At 37.2% G+C, this 25,007-nt stretch overlaps 1 protein-coding gene across 2 annotated transcripts in view; it reads right to left on the minus strand.

Annotated features, from left to right (window-relative positions):
• CDK8 (cyclin dependent kinase 8) overlaps window positions 1-21,655 on the minus strand; it is a 128,418-nt gene extending 106,763 nt beyond the window's left edge. For both annotated transcript variants that reach the window (XM_021678244.2, XM_021678243.2), the window contains exon 1: window positions 21,298-21,655. In XM_021678244.2, coding sequence (XP_021533919.1) covers window positions 21,298-21,425 — 128 coding nt within the window. In that variant the 5' untranslated portion in view covers window positions 21,426-21,655. The remainder of the gene's footprint in view (window positions 1-21,297) is intronic.
• Window positions 21,656-25,007: the final 3,352 nt, after the last annotated feature.

The raw sequence follows: 25,007 nt of genomic DNA on the forward strand, positions 1-25,007 counted from the left end.
GAGTAAACATATGGCTTGTTTCTATTAAGTTTAGTCAATAGATGTAGTACTTTTAGATTACAGCTATAAAATATATATCACAGAAAGTCAACAGAAACCCTGCAGCCCCCTCTCCCCAATGAAATAGCTGTTTTTATAAGAGATTTTTCATCATAAAATATTTCTCAGGAACACCACTGTGACATTATAGCAGAAGCACTTTAGGTTACTACAAACATTTAGGCAAATCATCTACTAATAAACATATCAAATTCTTCTTGATAAACAGGAATTACCATAGTTGGGCACTGGAGAAATAGAGAATCACAAATGACTGAAGAGGTGAGATTAATTTAATAAATATATTAAAGTACATGAAACTTAGATGGCCTTACAAGAGCCTGAAAACTTCATTTACATGCTTTATCTTATCATATTACACAAAAGACCTCTGTGGGATGAATTCATTTTACAGATGAGAAATCTGAAGTGCTCTGACAGATTAAACTGCTCAAACTCATAAAGCTAGTATATTGCATATAAGATATCGATCTCATATCTAATAATGTTATGAAAATAAAAACTAATAAGAGGTCTTACCTAACAAAGAAAAACTAGTAACATTACCATTTAAATCAAAAGTAAAACAAAAATACCCCACCCCCAACACTGCCATTATTAAAAAGTTACAGACCCAATGCAATAACATCAGATTTTCTAAAGTTGAAGTGCTAGAAAAAATAATAAAACTAAAAATGTAACAGGAAAGAGTCACAAATGCAGTAAGAATTTTTAACTAGACAGGAACAAGAAAGTTTATGGCTCTTTTAGCACCATGGTAGGTTAACGCGGATTCATTGAACTACCTTTACTTTGGGTATGTTTTTAAAATTCAGTAACAAATAGTTAATGAAAAATTGTTCGTATATCACAAATATTGCATGAGACAAGTGACACACAAAGCCACACAAAACACTATTAAAATAAATAAAATACCTAGTCATAAACAATATGTAGGATCTATATAAATAAGACTATAAGGCTTTATCAAGATTCATAAGTTAAAATTTGAACAAATAAAAAAAACATAACCATACTGCTGAATATGGGAAGTAATTAATCAACACACTTAACACATTTAAACCCAAGTCAAAAAATATTTTTTAGAACTTGAATCGTTGATTTTATATTTTTAAAAATTTATTTATTTAGAGATAGAGTGTTGTGTGTGTACAAGCATGCGAGGGAAGGGCAGAGGGACAGAGAGAATCACAGCCCGATGTAGGGCTCATGGGGTTGGATCTCAGGACCCTGAGATCCTAACCTGAGCCGAAACCAGGAGTTTGATGTTGAATCAAATGAGCCGCCCAGGAGCCTCTTGAATTGTTGATTTTAAAGTTTACTTGGAATAAATGGACCAAAACAACTATAATTTTTTAGAGTAATGAAAGGGTATCTTACCAGCTATTATAATCTGTGACTTAAAACAATAGAATACAAGAATAGACACAAGAATAGACCATACACAAGAATAGATTAATGGACTAGCAGAGAAACACAACTATACACGGGAACCTAGGGAAATGATAAAGGTAGCATTTCAAATCAGTTGTGAAAGAATTATTCAACAGCATTAAAAGGACTAGCAAATTTACAATTAGAACCCTACATAACATACTATAATATAAATTTAAGATTAACTACAAATTTAACTGCAAAAATTTTTTAAGATCTTAAAAGTGTTAGAAAATGTAAGAAAAAATATATATAATGGAGAAAAGTCAAAAGCAATAAGACAATAAATTTTATTACACATTAAAATTTCATAAATGTAAAAATTGACAAAAAATTAGAAACATTTGCAATATGAATAAAAAGAGTTGATATCCCATTAAACAAAACACTTCACAAAAAAATTTTTAAAGAAGAATATTATAGGAAAACAGGCAAAATATGGGCAATTCACAAGACACTAAATAATGAATAAAAAAGCTGTAAATTTAAATATTAATGAAACAAATGTAAATAAAAAAGTGATTCCATAGGTTTCCTATCAAGTTTGCAAAGATTAAAAGAAAATTATTTTTAAAATTAAATAATAAAGATACTGATTAAGAAAGTGGCAAATATTACTCCTGTTCATTAGGTATGAGATTACAAATAAGTTCACACTTTCTTGGAGAAAATCTGGCCTTATAATATCAAAAACCTTAAAAACTGATCCAGCAAAGCCACTTCTAGAAATTTTTCCTACAGATACAATCATGGACATCTACAAAGATGTAGCAACAAAATTTCAATCACAAAGAAAAACCGGAATATAAAAATTAAATATAAAAAAAAAGATACCACCACAAAATACAATAAATCCACATTAAAACTTAACAGGAAAAAAAAAAACTTAACAGAAAGATGGTTAGTAACATGGAATATATATAATCTATTGTTGGGGGAATGAAGCAGGTTTTAAAATAATAGGCACAATATAATCTGATTTTAAAACATGTCTAGAAAAAAGTCTGGGTGGCCAAAGTAAGATGAATTTTATTTTCTTCTTAGAATTTATCTGCATTTTCTACAACTGATATTCCATTACTCCCATAATTTAAAAATCATTAAGTTCCTTCTTTAAGTGATAGCTGACAAGGGAAGAGTAAAGGAAAACAGCACAGGCAGATGAACTCTGAAAACACAACTATTTAGTACAGAAGCCAATACATACATACATACATACATATATACATATAAATTATATAATACATTTAGGATAATTTTCATCCACAATGATTAAAATAAATGTTCGGTGAATAAAAAGTGAACCAGTTACGTGACAGAAAACTTAGTAACCTAGAGCCATTCACACATATATGTCTAAGGTATTCCAGTCTATTATAAAAATAAAAGCTAATAATCGCTTCTCGGCCTTTTGGCTAAGAGCAAGTGTAGAAAAGTAAAAGGTAAGACCAAATGCAATCAGAGTTTAAACTTTATGAGCCACAGAACAGTCTAAACAATCTTGAAAAAGAAGAATAAGGCTAGAGAGAACTTACATTCCTGATTTCAAAACTTACTACAGGGGCGCCTGGGTGGCTCAGATGGTTAAGCGTCTGCCTTCGGCTCAGGTCATGATCCCGGGGTCCTGGGATCGAGTCCCGCATCGGGCTCCCTGCTAGGTGGGGAGCCTGCTTCTCCCTCTGCCTTTGCCTCTCTCTCTCTCTCTCTGACTCTCATGAATAAATAAAACATTTAAAAAAAAAAAAAAGCTGCAGATATATATATTTAAAAAAAAAAAAAAAACTTACTACAAAGCCACAGTAATCAAAGCAGTCTGGTAAGGACATAAAGACAAACATATACACCAAAATAATAGAATAAAGAGTCCAGAAATAAACTCTTGCATATATGGTCAAATGATTTTTGGTAAGAGTGCTAAGGCCACTCGATGGAGGAAAAGATCTTTTCAACAAGTGGTTGAAAAGTGGATATCCACATACAAAAGAATGAAGCTGGACCATTACCTAACACCATATACAAAAATTACCCAAAATAGATTCATGACCTCAATGTAAGACCTAAAACTATAAAACTCTTAGAAGAAAACATAGGGTGAAGGCTTCAAAACATTGGATTTAACAATGATTTCTTGGATATAACACCAAAGGCACAGAAAACAAAGCAAAATAGAAAATAGATAAAATAGTTATTGGACTTCATTAAATATCCACAGAGTAAAAAGGCAGCCTGCAAAATGGCAGAAAATATTTATAATTCATATATAAGGAATTAATATCCAGAATATAGAGAGAACTCCTAAACTCAACAACAAAAAATAAACCACCAATTCAAAAATGAGCAAAGGATCTGAATAGACATTTCTCCAAAGAACTTACACAATGGCCAGTAAGAACATGAAAAGATGCTCAACATCACTAACCATCAGGGAAATGCAAATCAAAACTACAAGATACCACCTGATACCCATTAGAATAGCTACTAAAAAGGAAACAAAAACCAGAAAATAATATGTGTTGGCAAGGATGTGGAGAAATTGGAACCCCTATGCACTGTTGGTGGAAATGTAAAATGGTACAGCCACTGAGGGAAACAGTATGGCAATTCCCCAACAAATTAAAAATAGAATTACCATATGACCCAGCAATTCTACTTCTGTTTATACATCCAAGAGAACTGAAAGGAGGGTCTTGAGGAAATATTTTTGTTTATCCATGTTCACAGCAGCATTATTCACAGTAGCTAAAATGTGGAAGCTACCCAAGTGTTCATCCATGGATGAATGGATAAGCAAAATGTGGTCTATACATTCAATGAGGTATTACTTAGTCTTAGAAAAGAAGTGCTGATATATGCTAAAATATGGATGAATTTTGAGGATACGATGCTAAGTGAAATAAGCCAGTTACAAAACAAATAAATATTGTATGATTCCACATATTTATATGAGGTACTTAAAGCAGTAAAATCATAGACACAAAAAATAGAATGCGGGTTTCCAGGGATGGGATGGGAGGAGAAGGGGGAGTTATTATTGACCAGATACAGACTTTCTGTATTGTAAGATGAAAACAGTTCTGGAGCTGGGTGGTGGGATATGGCTGAACAACAATAAGAATATACTTAGTATCCATGAATTGTATACTTAAAAATGGTTAAGACAGTAAATTTTATATTATGGGTATTTTACTGCAATTAAAAAAATGAAAAATAAAATCTTGAAAAAGAACAACAAAACTGGAGCACTCACACTTCCCAATTTCAAAATGGACTTATAAAACTATAGTAATCAATATAGTGTAGCACTGGCTTATGGACAAACATATAGATCAGTAAAACTGAACTGAGTGTGTAGGAAAAAAAACCTACATTTAGGACCAACTGATTTTTAACAAAGGTGCCCAGACAATTCTAAGATGCTGGGCCAACTGGATATCCACAAGCAGCAAAAGAACAAAGTTGGACCCGAACTCACACAATATTCAAAATTTATCACAGACCTAAACCTAGGGTTAAAATTATAAAACTCTTAGGAGGGCGCCTGAGTGGCTCAGTTGTTAAGCGTCTGCCTTCGGCTCAGGTCATGATCCCAGGGTCCTGGGATCGAGTCCCACATCGGGCTCCCTGCTCGGCAGGAAGCCTGCTTCTCCCTCTCCCACTCCCCCTGCTTGTGTTCCTGCTCTCGCTATTCTCTCTCTCTGTCAAATAAATAAATAAAATCTTAAAAAAATAAATAAATAAATAAATAAAACTCTTAGGAAAAAACAGGAGTAAGTCTTTGTGACCTTGGGTCAGACAGCAGTTTTTAGATACAACACCAAAAGCACAAGTGGCAAAAGGAAAAATAAGTACACTGGATTGCATCAAAACTAAAAACTTCTGTGCTATAAAGAACACCAACAAGAAAGTAAAAAGACAACCCAGAGTGGGGAAAAGTATTTGCAAATCATGTATCTGATAAGGGTCTAGTATCCAGAATTTAAAAAGAACTCCTACAACTGAATAATAAAAAGATAACCCAATCTTAAAATGAGCAAAAGATTTGATTATGTTTTCCCAAAAAGATATACAAATGGTCAGTAAGTACATACAAGATGCTCAACGTCATTGTCATTAGGGAAATGCAAATCAAAACCACAATGAAAAAAAAAAAACCACAATGAGATACCACTTAATACCCATAAGGATGGCTATATTAAAAAAAAAAAAAAAAGGAAAATATGTGTTGGCAAGGATGTGGAGAAACTGGAACCCTAGTGCACTGCTGGTCGGAATGTAAAATGGTGCAGCCACTGTGGAAATAGTTTGGCAGTTACTCAAAAATTAAGCAGAGTTACCCTATGATCCGGCAATTCCACTCCTACGTATATACCTAAGGCAGGAACTGAAGGCAGGAGCTCAAATAGTTGTATACCAATGTTCATAGCAGCATTAATCGTGATAACCAAAAAGTGGGTAACAACTCAAATATCAACTGATAAATGACTAAACAAAATGTGATACATTCTAAATCATTGATGAACCTTGAAAACATTAAGTGAAAGAAGCCAGTCACAAAAGACCACATACTGTATGATTTCATTTAAATGAAACGTCCACCGTAGGCAAATCCAGATGCAGAAAGCAGATTTGTGGTTGCTTAGGGATAGAGGATTGAAGGGAAAGGGGAATGACTGCTAATGGGTACAAGGTTTCTTTTAGGAGGGCCAAAAACATTCTAAAATTAGATTGTGGTGATAACTGCACAACCCTCTGAATACACTAAAAACAGTGAACTGTACACTTTAAATAGGTAATTGTATGGTATGTGAATTTTACCTTGATAAAGCTATAAAAAACGTTTATGGGGTGCCTGGGTGGTTCAGACAGTTCGTCTGACTCTTGATCTCAGCTCAGGTCTTGGTCTCAGGGTTGTGGGTTCAAACCCCACATTGAGCTCTGCGCTGGGCATGTAGCCTACTTAAAAATAAACTTACGAACTATAAATTTATAACTTCATGGAAGGTATTACTAATCTTTTCTCCATGAAGACAATTGGGATTTAATTTCCCTTCTTAGTACACTGCAACTAGATCAAAAGTACTTTTACTTCTTTCATTTTTTAAAATTTTATTTTATTATGTTAATCACCATACATTACATCATTACTTTTTGATGTAGTGTTCCATGATTCATTGTTTGCATATAACACCCAGTGCTCCATTCAATACATGCCCTCTTTAATACCCATCACCAGGCTAACCCATCTAAAGTACTTTTAAACACTTTTAAAATAAATAACTAGTGGTGAATGTTATCTTACATTCCAAAATGTTCTGGGATAATTATAGTACAGAATTTCACTAAGGCAAAATGTAATTGTACCGCATTCTGAACTGAGACCCAGCAAGTGAACTTACACTCAATGCGTCCAGTTACACAAAGTGCAACAGAAATAGAGCAGACTCTGCATGATCAAAGTCAAAATAATAAAGTTTAGAAGTGTTATACTTAGTTTTTGACTGCACTGAAAACTTCAAGTACTTAAAGAACATCAGGCTGAATCACCTTTGAGAATGGAATGGTCCAATCCAAAAAACAAACAAAAAACCAGAAGAGAAACAGATGAAATATGAGAAGTATGTGCTACTTTAATAGATTTCCTTTTTTTTTTTTCCTTACTTATGCTCTTCCAAGTCTAGCTCATGTCACAAGCCTAAAGAGGATATGCAGAGGTCAGCCAGTCTTGGCTAAAACAAGATAATAGTAACTTTCAACTTCAGGACATCTGGTTTAAATTTTTAGGTAGAGCTGGACTCATCTGTACTAACAGATTTTAAGATAAGAAGATAGGGGTGCGTGGGTGGCTCAGTCGGTTAAGCATCTGCTTTTGGCTCAGGTCATGGTCCCAGGGTCCTGGGATCAAACCCCACTTCAGGCTCCCTGCTCAGCAGGGAGTCCGCTTCTCCCTCTCCCTCTGCTGCTCCCGATCTGTACACACACACACTCTCTCTCTATCAAATAAATAAACTCTTTAAAAAAAGATAAGATAAAATGTGTATTTCTTCAGCTTTGTACCTCTCTATACAGAGTAAATACCTTCCCAACTTCTGTCCAGCAGAAATTATGTCTGTGAAGAATTATTTTTAACAGTACTTAAAACTTTTATAAAAGTCTCAAAATTGAAATGCATCAAAATTATCTTATAGTCACCTGCCTGCTTATCTACCATGAATGATTACCTCTGCAGAACACACAAAGTCAAGCAATTCCATCCACAGCAGAATGAGCTCGTTTCCCAGTCTATGGAGGCAAGCCCAGAGGTCACCTGAGACAGGTGACAAATCACAAGGCCAAAACCAAAATCAGTACAGAACAGAAAAAGCAAATTGGGACTTCATCAAGGGAAAGTTTTTGCAAAGCAAAGGAAACAGTCAACAAAACCAAAAGACAACCTACAGAATGGGAGAAGATATTTGCAAATGTCTTATCAGATAAAATCAGATAAAGGGCTAGTATCCAAAATCTATAAAGAACTTACCAAACTCAACACCCAAAGAACAAATAATCCGGTCAAGAAATGGGCAGAAGAGATGAATAGACCTTTCTCCAAAGAAGATATACAAATAGCCAAAGACACATAAAAAAATGCTCAACATCACTCATCATTAGGGAAATACAAATCAAAACCACAATGAGATAACCACCTCACCCCATCAGAATGGTTAAATTAACAAATCAGGAAACAACAAATGTTGGTGGGCATGTGGAGAAAGGGGAACCCTCTTACACTGCTGGTAGGAATGCAAGTTGGTATAGCCACTCTGGAAAACAGTATGGAGGTTCCTCAAAAAGTTAAAAATAGAGCTACCCTACGACCCAGCAGTTGTACTACTAGGTATTTACCCAAAAGATACGTAGTGATCCAAAGGGGCACCTACACTCCAATGTTTATAGCTGCAATGTCCACAACAGCCAAACTATGGAAAGAGTCCAGATGTCCAATGACAGATAAATAAAGAAGATGTGGTGTGTGTGTGTGTGTGTGTGTGTGTACACACACAGTGGAATATTACTCAGCCAAAAGAAATGATGAATACTTACCATTTACATCGATGTTGATGGAACTGGAGGGTATTATGATAAGTGAAATAAGTCAATCAGAGAAAGACTATCGCATGATTTCACTCATGTGGAATTTAAGAAACAAAATAGAGGAGCATAGAGGAAGGGAGGGAAAAATAAAACAAGACATAATCAGAAAGGGAGACAAACCATAGAGACTCCTAACCATAAGAAACAAACTGAAGGTTGCTAGAGGGGGGAGGAGGGGGGGATGGGGTAACAGGGTGATGGACATTAAGGAGGGCATGTGATGTGATAAGCACTGGGTGTTTTATGCAATGGATGAATCACTGAACTCTACCTCTAAAACTAATAATACACTATATGTTAATTAAATGAATTTATGTAAAATTAAACTAAATTAAGAAAAAAAAACATAAAAAGCAAGCCAAAAAGGGGGAGAAAGGAAAAGATTGGGTGAAGGTCAGTGCTGGGCAGAGAATGAAAGGATGACCAAAGCCAAGCAATAGGAAATAGAAGTGATCATCTAAGTAAAAGTAAGAGTCAGCGTGTTACAATAGCCAAACTGTAGAAGGAGCCAAAGATGCCCTTCAACAGACGAATGGATAGAGAAGATGTGGTCCATATATACAATGGAATATTACTCAGCCTTCAGAAAGGATGAATACCCAACTTTTGCATCAACATGGAGATTATGCTAAGTGAAATAAGTCAAGCAGAGAAAGTCAATTATCATATGGTTTCACTTATTTGTGGAACATAAGGAATAGCATGGAGGACATCAGGAGAAGGAAAGGAAAAATGAAGGGGGGAAAATCAGAGAGGGAGACGAACCATGAGAGACTATGGACTCCGGGAAAAAACTGAGGGTTTCAGAAGGGAGGGGGCTGGGGTGATGGGTATTAAGGAGGGCACGTATTGCATGGAGCACTGGGTGTTATATGCAAACAATGAATCATGGAACACTACATCAAAAAAAAAAGAGTGCTTTAAGTGGTTGGAGGTAGAACACATCTAGAGCATTAGTTATTTGTAATAGGAACAAAGTGTATCAGCAGTATTAAGCAGGAATAGAGAAATCTGATGAAATGAACATAAAATAAGATGTAAACATAATAATGACTGTATCTTTATTTTATTTTATTTTTTTAAAGATTTTATTTATTTATTTGACAGAGACAGCGAGAGCAGGAACACAAGCAGGGGGAGTGGGAGAGGGAGAAGCAGGCTTCCCGCTGAGCAGGGAGCCCGATGTGGGACTCGATCCCAGGACTCTGGGATCATGACCTGAGCCGAAGGCAGCCGCTTAACGACTGAGCCACCCAGGCGCCCCTGACTGTATCTTTAAACATCCACATGGCTCTTAAGTTTTTCTATCCCAACAAGTAATCTAAAATACAAAGGACTATATGGGGAAAGAAAACTCTAAGCAAAAGAATAATCTAAACAATTCCCACTTTACAATGTACTTAACCCCCATGATTCAAACATATCATTACTATATCTATTCCCACTTCTCCTTTCAGATAAATTTTGCTTTTGGAGTTTTGATGTGAGTGTAATTGGTGCAACCTTTTTAGAGGACATAACAATGACACACAGAAGAGCCTTAACCCAGGCCTATTAGGACTTATTACTGAGAAACTGACCTGCACTTCACCAGTCCTGCAGTGATGTACCAGGGTTGTTATCAGTAACTTGTGCTTGGGCATAATGACCAGTTTCTAGGACCACTGAAAGCCAAGAGGGATAAAAGTCCCTGTAGATAGAGCAAGGGAGCTTCTCTTCCTACATGAAAATTTTACTCTTTGCAGTAGTATCAGCAAATATCTCTGTGGGGAATTCTGGGGACCTGGGAAGTTCTGCTTCCATCTGAGAGAATGCTGTGTGCAAAGACAGATGTAAAGGACATTTATTGCAGTGCTTTTAAGGAGCACAAAAAAGTGAAGGAACCTAAATGCCCTCAACTGGACCAGTATGTTACATTACATCCATAAAACAGGATGATGAGCTGATGGAATGAATTGCATTACATGTGCAGGCACTGATCACCAAAACATATGAACTGAAAAAAGCAAGGCACAGAATTATATACACATTATTATACAATTTGTGTTTAAAGATAATGACATACAGACCTAACTAATTCTGACACATAACCCAGCAGCCATTAAAGAAATGAATGATAAATGTGACTTCATAAAAGTAAGAGTTGCACACGAAAAATAGTAACATAAACAAAGTCAAAAGATGTTTGTTCCCACAAACTGGAAAGCATACACAAGAGAGCTATCAGTGGACAGCTCTGGGAAGAGGACCTGAGTGGCTGGAGGAGATGGAGGTGAGAACATCAGTATATTTACATTTTTTTCATATGCATGTATTGTCTGCTCAAAATGAAAAAAGTATTACAATAAATTTCAAAGTCTACCCATACATATATATGCTTCTATACGCATATACACGAGGAGCTGCTGACAATGATTATTCTAAAGAGGGAGACTTAGATTTTCCTAGTTATCTTTATGTACTGTCTGAATTTTTTATTATGAGGATATATGAATTTCATATTCCAATCTTATTTTATAATAAAAAGACAGTTGTTTAAAGTATATAAACTTTGACCCTGAAATTCCACCTCAAGGACTTGCTACAGTTAGAGAACTGCAGACATATTTTCTAAGAGGTCCTCTGATAATTGTAATGGCTAAAGTTTGGAGACTACTTAAATTTTTTCTATCACTAGAGAACTGGTTCACTAGATACATATTTACATTCATACATACGTAATGCCCACAATAATTAAAACTCATTTAGAGCTATATTTACTGACAGGAAAAGATGCGTAATATTCTTGAATGAAAAAAAAGTAAGATCATACTAGATTTCATTAATCTCTACTTACATTCATAGCATTATCTGTGAAGATGATAAAGAAAATAGTAATTGTCTCCTAATAGTAGAGTTAGGGCTTTTAGTTTCTGTATACCTTTCTGGACTATGAATTTTCTACAACGAACCTGTATCACTTTTACAATCAGAGAAAAAAAAAGCTATTTTATTAAAAAAATAAGAACTACCTTGAACAGCATGGAATGAATGAACAAACAAATAAAAGTACCCATAAAAGTACCACAAAACATTTTGGATAAAACCTACAAAGTGAGTTATAATTTCAGCTCTAGGGTCCAAAAATCTTTCACTGAATTTTTCTTTTGTTTAGAATACATTACTTAACCCAAACACTTCATTATCTCCCTTGCCCTTTGTGTGGCATATGGTATGCCTACCACTCCTTCTGAAAACACTCTGGTTTTTCTCCAAGTTGCTGTGTACAGCCAATAAGCACAAATCCTGCTGCACAATGGGGTTGATCCTGAGTTTTCTCCTTCTCAGGACTCAACTTATTGGCCTCCTGGATGGACATCTTTTTCTCTACATTCTATCCTAGGACCTCTTCTCACTCTACACTTTCCCTAGACAATTTCAAGATCGCTCGAAGCTTCAAGTACCTGGTAACTCCCAAGTTTATCTCTACCCAGATCTCTCTCTTGAGTACTAGACTCATGTATCTGCCTAATGGACATTTCTTTTTAGATGTTTAACAGGTACACAAAATTCAATACATCAAAACACAAACTTGCTCCTCTTCCTGTTTTGGCTATCTGTATGAATGGCAATATCCTGCTGTTCACACCAGAAACCTAGGCCGTATCCTTGGTTCTTCTTCTTCCTCTCTCACATCCAAGAAATTAACAAGTCCTATCAACTGTTCCTCATTCCCTCGGTCATTTCCTAATTCAAGCCTCCAGCATCTCTTACCTAGGTAACTATTACATTCTCCTAACCCCAGTTCCCTGTAGTTATTCTGAATGTGTTGCCAAGAAATCTTTTTGTTTGTTTGTTTGTATGTATGCTTTACTAAGCCAAGCAATCTTTTTAAATGATTAATCTGAACTTGTTACTATCTGCTTAAAATCCTACAAATGGTCCCCATTGTCTTCAGAATAAAGTACAAAGTCCATGACATGATTTCCAAGACCCCACTTACTTCTCCAACTTAATTTTTTATACCTCTCACCTCACCTGTTACTACTCTCTAAGATCTGGCACTGAAATTCTTTCAATTCCCTCCATCTTTCCTTCCTATCTCTATAAATGCTACTCAGTGGTGGCTCCAAAGGGTCCTGGAGAGAGCTTTAGCCTTCCCTCCTACAACATGACATAAAAGTTCCTGAAATCACTTCAAATAAATAATTTAAGTTAAAATTTGTTTACTACACACCATAAAACCCCTACCACACTCCCTTTTACCAGATAGAACCCCTTCCTTTATAAACAATTTCAGGAACCAGATGCTACCCCTCTAGCCTGCACAGTAACTCCCCAACCCTCACTCACTCTTATGTACTGCCCATTCACTTGTGTAACTTCTAATTATCTTTCAAGTCACAATTCAAATATCATCCTTGAACCCCAAGAGCAGATCAAGTACCCATATGGCAACCTATATATTTTGCCGATCACAGCCCTATCCCACTATGCTCTAATTACCTTTTTACTTGCCTGCATCCCTCAAAAGTCTGTAAGTTCCCTAAGGACTTAGACCATGGCCTATTGACTGCTGAATCACCCATATCTGGCACAGAACCTGGCATATTACACATATTCAGCAAATAGCCACCAAATAAATAAAAAACATTAAAAATTTTTTTACCAAAAACAAACAACTACAGCTAAAGAGGACAAGTACACCAAAAATATTCAATACCTGTCAACATTTGGCAATGTGCCAGGAACTGAGGGGAACACAATTACTGCCCTAGAGGAAATCTATAATATCTAACCCATAAACATTCACCAGAAAGACCCAAAGGACATATAAACATTAACCACATATACACTGAAGTAGTTACACAATACATCTATGAAGGACTAAATATGTTGTGTGGAGTGATGAGTGAAGAGAGAATAACTGGAGTTGTATGTTAAAATAAAGTAGTTAGGATTTCTGAACCTAAATGTTAGAACCTACTTCAGTTGGGGGGAAAAATTTCTGGCACAAGGTGCTGCCTGAGACAAAGGTCAGAATGGCTGTCTGATTTGATGGAGGAACAACTGTATTAACCTGTATTTCAGAATCACTGCAATGGATGAATGTGAACAATGTCCTGGGAATAGACAGTCTAGCAGGTCTCACAAAGGACAAAGATCTTGGTCCTAAACCAAAGAAAAGGTAAAGCCACTCAAAAGTGTTCTCAGCTGCTTTGAAAAGTTTGGTGGTTTCTCAAAAAGCTAAACATAAGAGTTAACCACACCTGAATATAGCCCAAGAGAACTGAAAACAAATACCCACACAACTCAAACAGTGAATGTCATAGCAGCATTATTCATAATAACCAAAAAGTAGAAATAACACAAATGTCCACCAACTCATGAATGAGTAAACAAAATGTGGTATATCCATACAATGCAATATTATTCAACCATAAAAGGGAATGAAATACTGATACATGCACAACATATACACACTGTATAATTCCATTTATATGAAATGTCTGGAATAGCCAAATCCATAGAGAAAGAAAATATGTTAGTGGTTGCCAGGAGCTGGGAAAACGAGGATGTGCAGTGATGGCTAACTGATATGGGGTTTCTTTTTGGAGTAATAAAAATGTTCTGGAATTAGATAGGGGTAATGAGTGCATAGCCTTGGGAACATACTAAAAGGCAGTGGATTGCACCCTTTAAAAGGGTGAATGTTATGATATGTAATATATCTCAATTTTAGAAAGGGATTCTCAGCATTTTTTCTGCCATAACACATCTGAAGGACATGACATAATTCCATCAGCAAAGGCAGCTTACTACAGCAGGGACTGGTTTTGTGACTTTGACAACAACCATACTAAAGAATCTTGAGAATCATGACACTAACAGGTCTTCAAGTATTAAGATCAAAGTAACAGCTGAAGGTCACTTTTTAGTGACAACATCAAGAACTGCCTTGAAGTAACCAGAGATATCTAAAGACAAAAAATATCTTACTAGTTTCTAAGTAACAAAGAGATGACCAAGGCCTACCTAAGCCGGTGTGAAGGAAAGGATTTACAAATTGTTCTGAAGGAAGAAAAGACAGTAGGATTTTCATTCTCTAGCAGCAGCTAAGAACAGAAAAAGAATAAAAAAAGAATAAACAGACAATGAGGATTGGATTCAACAACTAAAGGCACTACAAGAAAGATGACACCAGCCACAGGGATAGTATCTATTTATCAACACTGATTTGACACATACAGTTCCCAACTTACATATGGTCACATTTCAAATGTTTTATAAATCATAATTCTGAACACCTTTGCTAAGAGAAATAATTTTTGAAAAAGTAGGTAAGTTTGCAAATGGCCTATAGTAATTTATCATAATCTGTCATTATTTCTATGTTCCTAGCTGAAATCCAGGATGCTGGAAGCCATCTCCCACCTCCCTCCTATCTCTTCACACATCAGATTCCAACAAGAGAAATTCCCCCTCCAATTTGTTGCCACCATCTTACAGCATAGAAAATTCTGGCTCCCCACTCCTCGTGGAGGTGAGACCAAGGTAGAATCATCTGCTATCCAGAGCTGTAATCAAAATGGAGTTCTGCCATAGCAGCTTTACATATGAGAGAGAAATTCTTAAGTCAAGACAGTTGAATTTCAGAGCCTGCCCATACTCTGATTCAGCAACATTCTTGTGATGGAAAACTGCCACACAGAGAATTAAGGTATTCGCTGTGAAGTAACAGAAACCTCATCATGTCCAGTGGGTACAATGGACCACCTGTAGTGCGTGTACATAATACAACACATACAACAAGAGCTCAAAGGCAAAAAGGTGTGGGGAGGTAACATGTGAGAAGAAAAAATTCAAATACACAAAATTTGCTGGGGTCTGTAAGAACACAATAAAAAAGCACCCCTCTTTATCCCAGTCCTCTTAAAACACGCTTTCTGATGAGATCTTCCTCATCTTTTAAGAGTCAAACAAAATGTTGCCATCTTTGACAGACTTTCCTTGAAAACCCTAAACAGTTGGGACTTTCCATCTCTGTGTTCCAATAGCATCTTGTATTAATTATAGTGCTGATTAAATTGCTACAGTTTATTTACATTGATTTCCCCAGTAGATACCTCCTCAAATAATGGAATGTTTTACTCATCTTTGTATTCCCAATACTTTGGACAGTACTTGGCACATAAAGGGTCCAATAAATATTGGTTAATGAATGACTGAATGGAAAGAACCAGCAAAAGTAAAAATCAAATGAACAAATCCCAAATGAATTAATTTAATTTGCCAGTTTTGCTACTCAGAAAATAGAATTTAAGCATGAAACCTCCAAGTGGTTCTAAATGCACTGAATATCTAAGGTAAATAAATTCAACAGCAAGTAGATATAAAGTGCATAGTAAATATTCTGCTCGTCCTTTCCATCATATTTTTAAAAAGTTATAAGGAATACTCCTTATTGGGCATGCAAAATCTCCAGCAATGGGTATACATTTTGTATTTGGCATTTCTGACATCTAAAGAAATATTTAAATCAAATTGAACACAGATACAGAGTTCAGTAATATTCGGAAGAAAAACTATTAGATTCCTCGAGGGGAAATAAAGGGTTCCACCAAGTTCTGATCATAATTAAGGAATTAAAACTAAATTAAACCCAGCCACCCCAACCCTCCCACCCCCCACCACTCCAGCAACCCTCAGGTTGTTTCCTGAGATTATGAATTCCTCATATTAGTGAGATCATATGATACATGTCTTTCTCTGACTGACTTATTTCGTTTAGCATAATACTCTCTAGTTCCATCCACGTCGTTGCAAATGGCAAGATTTCAGGGGTTTTTTGATGGCTACATAATATTCCATTGTATATATATACCACATCTTCTTCACCCATTCATCTGTTGATGGACATCTTGGCTCTTTCCATAGTTTGGCTATTGTGGACATTGCTGCTATAAACATCGGGGTGCATGTACCCCTTTGGATCTCTACATTTGTATCTTTGGGGTAAATACCCAGTAGTGCAACCTGTACCTCTAAAACAAATAATACATTATATGTTAAAAAAAAAAAAAAAGATGGTAGGAAGGGAAAAATGAAGGGGGGGATTCGGGGGGGAGACGAACCACGAGAGACTATGGACTCTGAGAAACAAAGTGAGGGTTCTAGAGGGGAGGGGGTGGGGGGATGGGTTAGCCTGGTGATGGTATTAAAGAGGGCACATATTGAATGGAGCACTGGGTGTTATATGCAAACAATGAATCATGGAACACTACATCAAAAACTAATGATGTATGGTGATTAACATAATAAAATAAAATTAAATTTAAAAAAAAATCGAAAAACCACAAAAAATAAATAAAACTGAATTAAAGCTCCAATGCAGATTGAATCAGAAAAGTCCCTTGTGCTAGCCACTTAAATAATTCTTTAAGTCAAATTCTCAGGTTCACAGGAGGGGGAGCAAGCTCTAGCCCATAAATCTCAACATCTGAAGAGATAAAGATGATGTATAAGACAGGTAAAGTAGCTGGTAAGTCTTTGGAAGTTGACCTAACTTCTTTTAGGCATTTGGTGAGAACCCACATTAAGACATGATACTAAGAAACATAAAAGTGTATCACTGTCTAAAGTAAAATTTGTTTTAGTGGTTGTTTACCTCATCTTGCAAAAGTATTACATTTTATATTCATAATTTTTACTTTCTGAAATCATAATACTAGAAAAGACCTTAAAAATTATCAACCCAAACCCTCTAATCTTACAAATAAGGAAACCAAGGTCTACAAAAGGCAAGTGACTTACCCAAGTCATACTGGTAATCGGAGGCAGAGTCTGAACTCAAACTCAGTTTTCTAGTCTCCCCAACTTAAGAGTTTTTCCCACTAGATGAAGAACTGTATCTTAACATGCCTTATTAGAGTTTGGTTCCCCCTCCACACACGTATGTATATTTGTAGACATACACATATATGTGTGTATGTATAGATATACCCACGTATCTACATACACACTTATTGCACTTGAAAAAAACCAGCGCTGTTCAGAAATGTATTTAAAAAGTATACCAGTTAATTGAAAAGCCTAGTCCTATGATAAGGTATTCATGTTTTCTGAATGACCCACTAAAACACCAAATCTCCATGTCTAGGTTTATATTTATTTAATATATTAATTATATGAAGCATAATGGTTAAGAGCATGGACTCTGGAGTAAGAGACCTCTTTGTAACCCCCTAATTGCAGCTCCGACATTTAATTAGTTGTATAACCATGGACAAATTTAACCTTTCTAACAGTTTAACCTTTCTTACAGTTTCCTCACCTGTAAAACTGAAAAACAGAACCGACCTGATATGGTACTCGGATATGGTACTTGGGAGGATTAAATAAATGATGAATATAAAGGGCTTTACCGAGGACTTAGTTCTTACTCAATAATTTAGCTATTATCAGTATTACTGCCTACTAATCTCTGGGTTGCCTACAAAAGTGCCCCAACAAAGTTTTCTTTATATTTCTCACTCTCTCTCACACAAACACATACGCAATCCCAATTATATATTATCTGTTCTTCTGAGCACAGAATGCAGCAAACTAAAAACACTTCAAGAGAATTCCTTTTGCTTTTCTTTTTTAGAGATCAAACTCTTACCTAAAATTGATTTTTAAATTCTAGAAATGTCCATTCCCTATAATGAGAGTTTAGAATTTAAAAATACAAATTGTTTTCTGTCTTCTTGCACTTTTCCATTCTTTCGAACAAAATGAGTTTGGCTGCCTAAATTCTGCAAAGAGGAAATGCAACTGACTCAGAAAGAAAATGAATCTCCTTGCTTCCTACTGAGTACCCTTTTGGTGTTCAGACACAAAGGACACTCTCTATCTCATTTATGGTGACAGTGAGAGCAAATTATTTCCAAGATTTACTGTGCATTTATGTTTTAACTCTATTAGAATCTGAAATTATAAAAGGCCCTTTTTCCATATATATAATCATGCCTCAAATAAAGTATTTCCTCCTTTCCCACATTCCTTAAAATGCAGAGTTTATCATAAGTGTAGGATACTAGCAGGAGAATATTAATAATTCTTTAAGTCAAAGACCTTTTGAGCTGTTTTATTTCCTAAAAATAATTTAAGAAGCTAACTCTTCTGGTCTAAATTCTTTTACTATGTATTCATGTTCTGTGATGCTTGCTGAACAACTGAAAGGATACAACATTTACATACGTTCATTTTAATAGTCAAATATGTCTAAACAAAACCTATTTTATTGTAAATCTCAAGATTCTCTTTGAAGGTGTTATTGTCTGGGTTCCTGGAGTACTCTGAAATTTCAGTTACAGAATGTATCATTTAATTTGAAAGTAAATCAATACTAGAAACAAATTATTTCATCATCATCTTTTTACAAAAGATTAAACAGCCACAAATTTTATTTTACCAGGACTAAAATGCATTAAATTACATTTCACTGACATAAGATCAAAAGAACCTCATAAATACAATGCTGTATTTTACCAGAGTGAGGTTATAAGAAGCCAAACCAAAAGTATTCCCTCTGGAAAACAAAAACTGTCTTAAGTAATTTTAAAACTCTCTTGACATTTGATCCTTTTTTATTTTTTAAAATTTCATCCTATAAACAAAATCATTAAAGGTTGCTGGAAAACAAGCCCAAAGAATTATAAATAAAGTTATTTTTTTCCAAAATGCAATGCTACTTTTTTAGCTATCACAAATGACTAAGAAACGTTCACATACTATACATTTGGCTATTTTTAAATTATATAATTCTTCTAAGATTATTTTTGGTCTAAATTAAAACCTAACCATGAGATAGAAAATGTGGTTAAAAGTACCTCTTGCCAATAAAAAGTATCATAGTTTTAAAATAAAATATAAAATCAAAGTTAATAAACTTATGTTTTATTAGCTTAAATTGGTAATTTATGAAAATAGAACTGGCTTCTCTCAGAGAGATTAAAAATAATTTAAAGTCACCAGAATTTTATAAAGCAGATGACAGACTAGTCAAATGTACTACTATGTCTAATCTCATGGGATTGGGGATTTTCTGAATATGCCCCAAATTACATAATATTGGGGGAAAGGGAGATGGTTTAAGGCTTTTGAAAAATATTATATGAGAAGGATAATTTTAAAAATATGTCGGAATTCTTCAATGAAAAAATAAATAAGAGTCAACAGTAGGTATCTCCAGACGCTGATTTCTCAAATGTCACCAGATTATCCATCTCACTAAGAAGTACTTTTAAATACATGCAGCACACAGAGTATCAAGTTTTCAAATCCGTACCTTTTGCAGATATCTGTACTGCTTTAACTGCTGCATATAAGCACTGAAATGCACGTACCAAATTTATTAGAATCACTATCTTCTTTTAAGAGTCCCTTTTATTTTAAAAAGATATCTCACTAAATCTAAGAAAAACGTTGAATAAATATACACTTTTTTCCAACATCCAGAATATTAAAGTATTTCTAAATATGGCTCCCCCCAACTTACTTCAGCTTTATGAATGGTTTCATTTTTTTAGTGCTAATATAGTTCTGAACATACCCTCCTACCTAATTTGGGGGGGGAAAAAAAAAGCAATTATTTTAAACCTGTAACAGCAGCTAACAAATTAACAGTGATATTCAAGTAAACCTACTTTGTTTACACTGAAACCTAAAGATTATATAATAAACTCTGAAATTATCTTTCCAGCAATTTTCTATACTGTCAAAGGCAACAGAGACAACATATGTTTTTACAAGAGGAAAACAAGGAGTTAATAAAATATATTTTCCCCTCAACTAAGAATTGCCTTCTCTTTTGTCAATATTACACGACATTCATCTACTGACAAAGGAAAAAATGAACACTTCACTTGCCTGTTTAAGAAACTAAACTGGGAGCATTACCAGTCATAGACTTAATTAAGTTATTTCTAGGGGAAAATATTTAAAGCAAAGAGACTATTTACAGTTCACTGCCAACTACTAAATTTTGGGGGAACAGGCCTGAACAAGATAGTCCTTATTTGTCCCTTGCCTTTTTCCCCACCACCCACCCTGCACCAAACCCCCATTGTTCTACGTAAAACTCACAGGTTAATGATATCTAAATAGCAATTGCTACATTTATGTTACAGATTATCACTATGAAGAACTCTTCAGCATCACATTTACTTGCTGCTTTCTTTCCCCCAAATAAAATCCAAATTTGGTAATAAATCAATCACAAACTGGTGGGGGAAAGGATCACAGCTTCCCTTCCAGACTGATGGATGTCACTCGAGAGGCGTGAGGAAATCCCCCAGAAGGTTACCATAATAAATTGAGCCCCCCCAGAAAATCATTTAAACTGACGTTTAACTACAATTTTTTTTTTTTAATCTATAACCGAAACCCTTGAAAAGTATACAGCCCATGGAGTAGAAGCTCCTTTTCCCTATTAGCCACCAAAGTAGAACACAGAGGCAGCAGCACGCAGGATTTCGTGTGGGTTTGGATCCCTCGTTCACCACTTCCTCCCCAAACCTGGCTGGCAGGGCCAGATGCTGGTGTCGAGGAAGTGGGAGACCGGCACGCCGGCGCCCCACTCTCCCTGCGGGCTACCTGCCTCGGCCTGCGGGAGCGCCGCCCAGCGCGGACACCGGCACAAACACTCACCCATCTTTCCTCTTGGCTTTGTAGACGTGACCATAAGTGCCTCGGCCAACTTTGCAGCCCTCGTATTCAAACAGGTCCTCGACCCGCTCCCGCTCGCTGCTCAGCTTCACTTTAAAGTCATAGTCCATTGTCACAGCCTCCGGGGCCGGGGAGCTGGGTCGGGGGGCCGGGGGACAGGGGTGGGGACCGGGGAAGCACCGGCAGCCGCAGCCCCCGGGAACCCGCCCGCTCTACACCCGGCGGCCGCAGCACCAGCCCGACTGATGCGGCAAGAGCAGAAGGCCCCGCGAGAGCCCCGGGGACATCCAGGGGGACGGCGGGGCAGAGGCCGGCCGGGAGGGTGGGGGGACAGGGAGGTTCCCCCGGGCGAAGGAGAGCAGAGGGACGAGGGCTGGGGGTGGGGAGCAGCGTCTCTGCCCTTGTCCCCGCGGGCTCCCGGGGCGCCGGCTCTCCTGCTCGCTCCTGCCGCGCGTTCTGCTCCCGCTGCGGGGAGCGGCGGGGCGGCCGCGGCGGGCTCTCCTCCTCTTACACTCGCACTCACGCCTCACCCTCTCTCACACACACGCTCACACTCACTCACTCACTCTCTCTCCCATACACTCAAACAGAAAGGCAGCGCCGCACAACAGCCGGTACCTCCTCAGAGGAGGGAGGGAGGGGACTCGCGGAACACGGCCACGGCTGTCGCAAAAACGTCGCGAAAGATCGGATTGCCTCCGGGCCTCCCTGCAGCCTGCTCAGCGGCGCCGGTCCGGCCTCGCCGGGGTCCGCATCTCGAGGACCGGGTGGAAGAAGCAGGGTACCCACTGCCCAAAGCTGCCGCCAGACGCACCATGTGGATTGTCCCGACGGCGGCCAGGGCCTCAGACTACAATGCCCAGAATGCACAGGCCACCGTCGTTGCCGCCCCTTCTATGACTCCACCCCACACAGTGGTATACGGGAGCGTTGCATGCTGGGATCAGTAGTCCAAGGTGAGATTAGTTTCAATCGTTTGGAGGAAAAATAATTTTTTCTTACTGCAGTATCGCTAGAGTGTGATTTGGGCCATAAACTTAACCAGAGAAATTTACGTGCGAGAGAGGCTAGCATTAGAACCACATTTTATTCCACTTCCGATCTCCAGATGTTAAAGGGTATTATCATTATCGAAAAAAGTCTATATATTTGTAAACACCTCCCAGACTATTACTTGGTGTATTCTTGTCGTTCACAATCTGATAAGGGCTGCACAATGATACCAACATATTGACACATATTACAAACATGAGTGAAAGTGAGACTCTGGATTTCAGCTCAGGTCATGATCTCAGAGTCATGAATGAGATCGAGCCCCAGGTGCGGCTCTGCACGGGGTGTGGAGCCTGCTTAAGGTTCTCTCCCTCTCCCTCTTCTGCCTCTTAAAAAAATTGTATAGTTTTAAGATGTACAACGTGTTGTGTGTGTATATGTCTGTATACACACACACACACATATATGTCTGTATATATACAGACATACATAGTGAAATGATTACTATAGTCAAGCTAATTAACAGTATTCTCACTGTCAGTAATCCTAGGGCAGGAAAGGAAGCCAGCCTTGGACGAGGGCAGAGAAAGACCTGCTTCCCTCTCCAGAGCTGGGGTGAAAGTTAGGGACCTGAACTCCAGGTTGGGAGAATATGATGGTTTGAGGTAAACAGAACACAGCATCAGGATGGGAAGCTAAGGAAGAGATAGACATTAGGGACTTGGAGGAGAGCTTGGTCTATGTCTTAGGAGCAGTAACATCTAATATTCAATTTCAGGTTTTTCTTTTCTGTGTGGTAATGCCCTTCTGTTATCCCTAGGCTATCAGCCTCGTCTTAGCTGTGTCCGTGCTTGGAGGAAAGGAGAGGGAAGCAGCCCGAGACTCAATTATGAAAGATAAGAAGTGGCCTGCAGAGCCAAAGCCATGAGCTAGGAAAGACTGGGCACATGTTAGGTTTCCAAAAACTTGAGGAATGGAATCTGTTTTTAGAATGGATTTCCGATAGATCAAAGGATGGGGGTTCATCCTTAATTGTTACTTAAGTGAATTGAACATAACAGGAACACGGAGCTGTCATTTCAGTTTGATTTTCAATTTCAGGTTGTACTGATAGTCTCTTTACACGGTCACTGGAAGTCATGATAGTGCAGAGTCTTATGACCCTCATTGGTTCATGTTCTGAACAGTGTGCAAATAATGCTCATGCTTTTCATAAATGCGGTTTTATTTACATTCTAAATTTAACATCTCCAGTCTTAACATGCCCCCCAAACACCAACCCCACATTTCAACTGCCTCCTGTTCAGCCTAAAGGAATATTCTGCTGTCATCTCAAACTTAAAATTTCTGAAAATGATCATTCCATACCCCAAACCTCCCAAATCCAGTGAATAGCAATGCCAAGAGACAGACATTCTGTTGTTTTACTGCCAATCCTAGGAGTTCAGGCCTTCATTAGCTGCACATTGTCCTTCAGTCTCATGCCAAATATTCTTTTGTCTGGTCTGTCCTCAAAGGCTGGATGCTTCCTCATGCCATCTCTGACCTTTGCAGTCCTTCCCATCCTCCAAGGTACAGCTCAAATGCCTAACTTAGTCATGAAGCTTTTCCTCGTTCTTACAACTGAATATGAACCACCTCCTTTTTTTTTTTTTTTTTTTTTTTTTTTACAAAGCACCTCCCCCCCCCCCCTTTTTTTTTTTTTTTTTTTTTTTACCAGAAGCTCCTACTCCAGCCCTGGTGCCATTATACTTTATTTGTAACTCATGTAGAAACATCACAGCTAGTTTGTATTTTAGTCATTTCTTTTATGTACTTAAAAAAATACGTCCTTTAATGAACACCTTAATGACCGAGTCTCTGACTTACTCATCTCTGTATCTCTTAAAGTGCCCAGAACATAGTTTGCATAATTATATTTGATTAGCATGTGTTGAATAGATTGATTTCTATAAAGGTTGAAATGGACCTTAAGTTGGGGGGGGGAACAGTCATTTTAAAACATTTAACATCTTACCTCTGTCTTGCCTCTGAATGTGTATTTTTTTGCAGTGTGGAAAAGAATTTGGTGCTATATATATCATGATGTATTGATGTGAAAGCCCAAGTGGGTCTTCTCAGAGTTGATCACTTCTCATCCCTACCACTTTTGTTTTCTTGCTTGATATTAGAGCGTGCTTTAAGCGGAAAGTTTCTAACCTTCCTTTCTGCAGGTGGAATATTCATCATCTTCATCATCAAAAAGCACATATTAAATGTCTACATTTGAGTAGTGTTATACACAAGAAAGAACAGGTTAGGTCAATCAACACCCTAGCCTTTTCAATTTTTTCAAAGAAAATACTAATGCAAAATTTCTCAATTAACTCCATATGCATCCAGAATATAATTTAAAACTTGGAAACAACCAGAACCAAAAAGCACTTTCAAAAGTAACTTTCTGCGTGCCTGGGTGGCTCAGATGGTTAAGCGTCTGCCTTCGGCTCAGGTCATGGTCCCAGGGTCCTGGGATCGAGTCCCGCATCGGGCTCCCTGCTCCTTGGGAGCCTGCTTCTCCCTCTGCCTCTCTCTCTCTCTGTCTCTCATGAATAAATAAATAAAATCTTTAAAAATAAATAAATAAAAAGTAACTTTCTTTCTCCCCTTCATCATGTGAATGTCATTTGTTCTTATAGACTCATTTTCACATGACTGGAAAG

Source organism: Neomonachus schauinslandi, chromosome 3 (assembly GCF_002201575.2).
Source record: "Neomonachus schauinslandi chromosome 3, ASM220157v2, whole genome shotgun sequence".
Taxonomy (NCBI): Eukaryota; Metazoa; Chordata; class Mammalia; order Carnivora; family Phocidae; genus Neomonachus; species Neomonachus schauinslandi.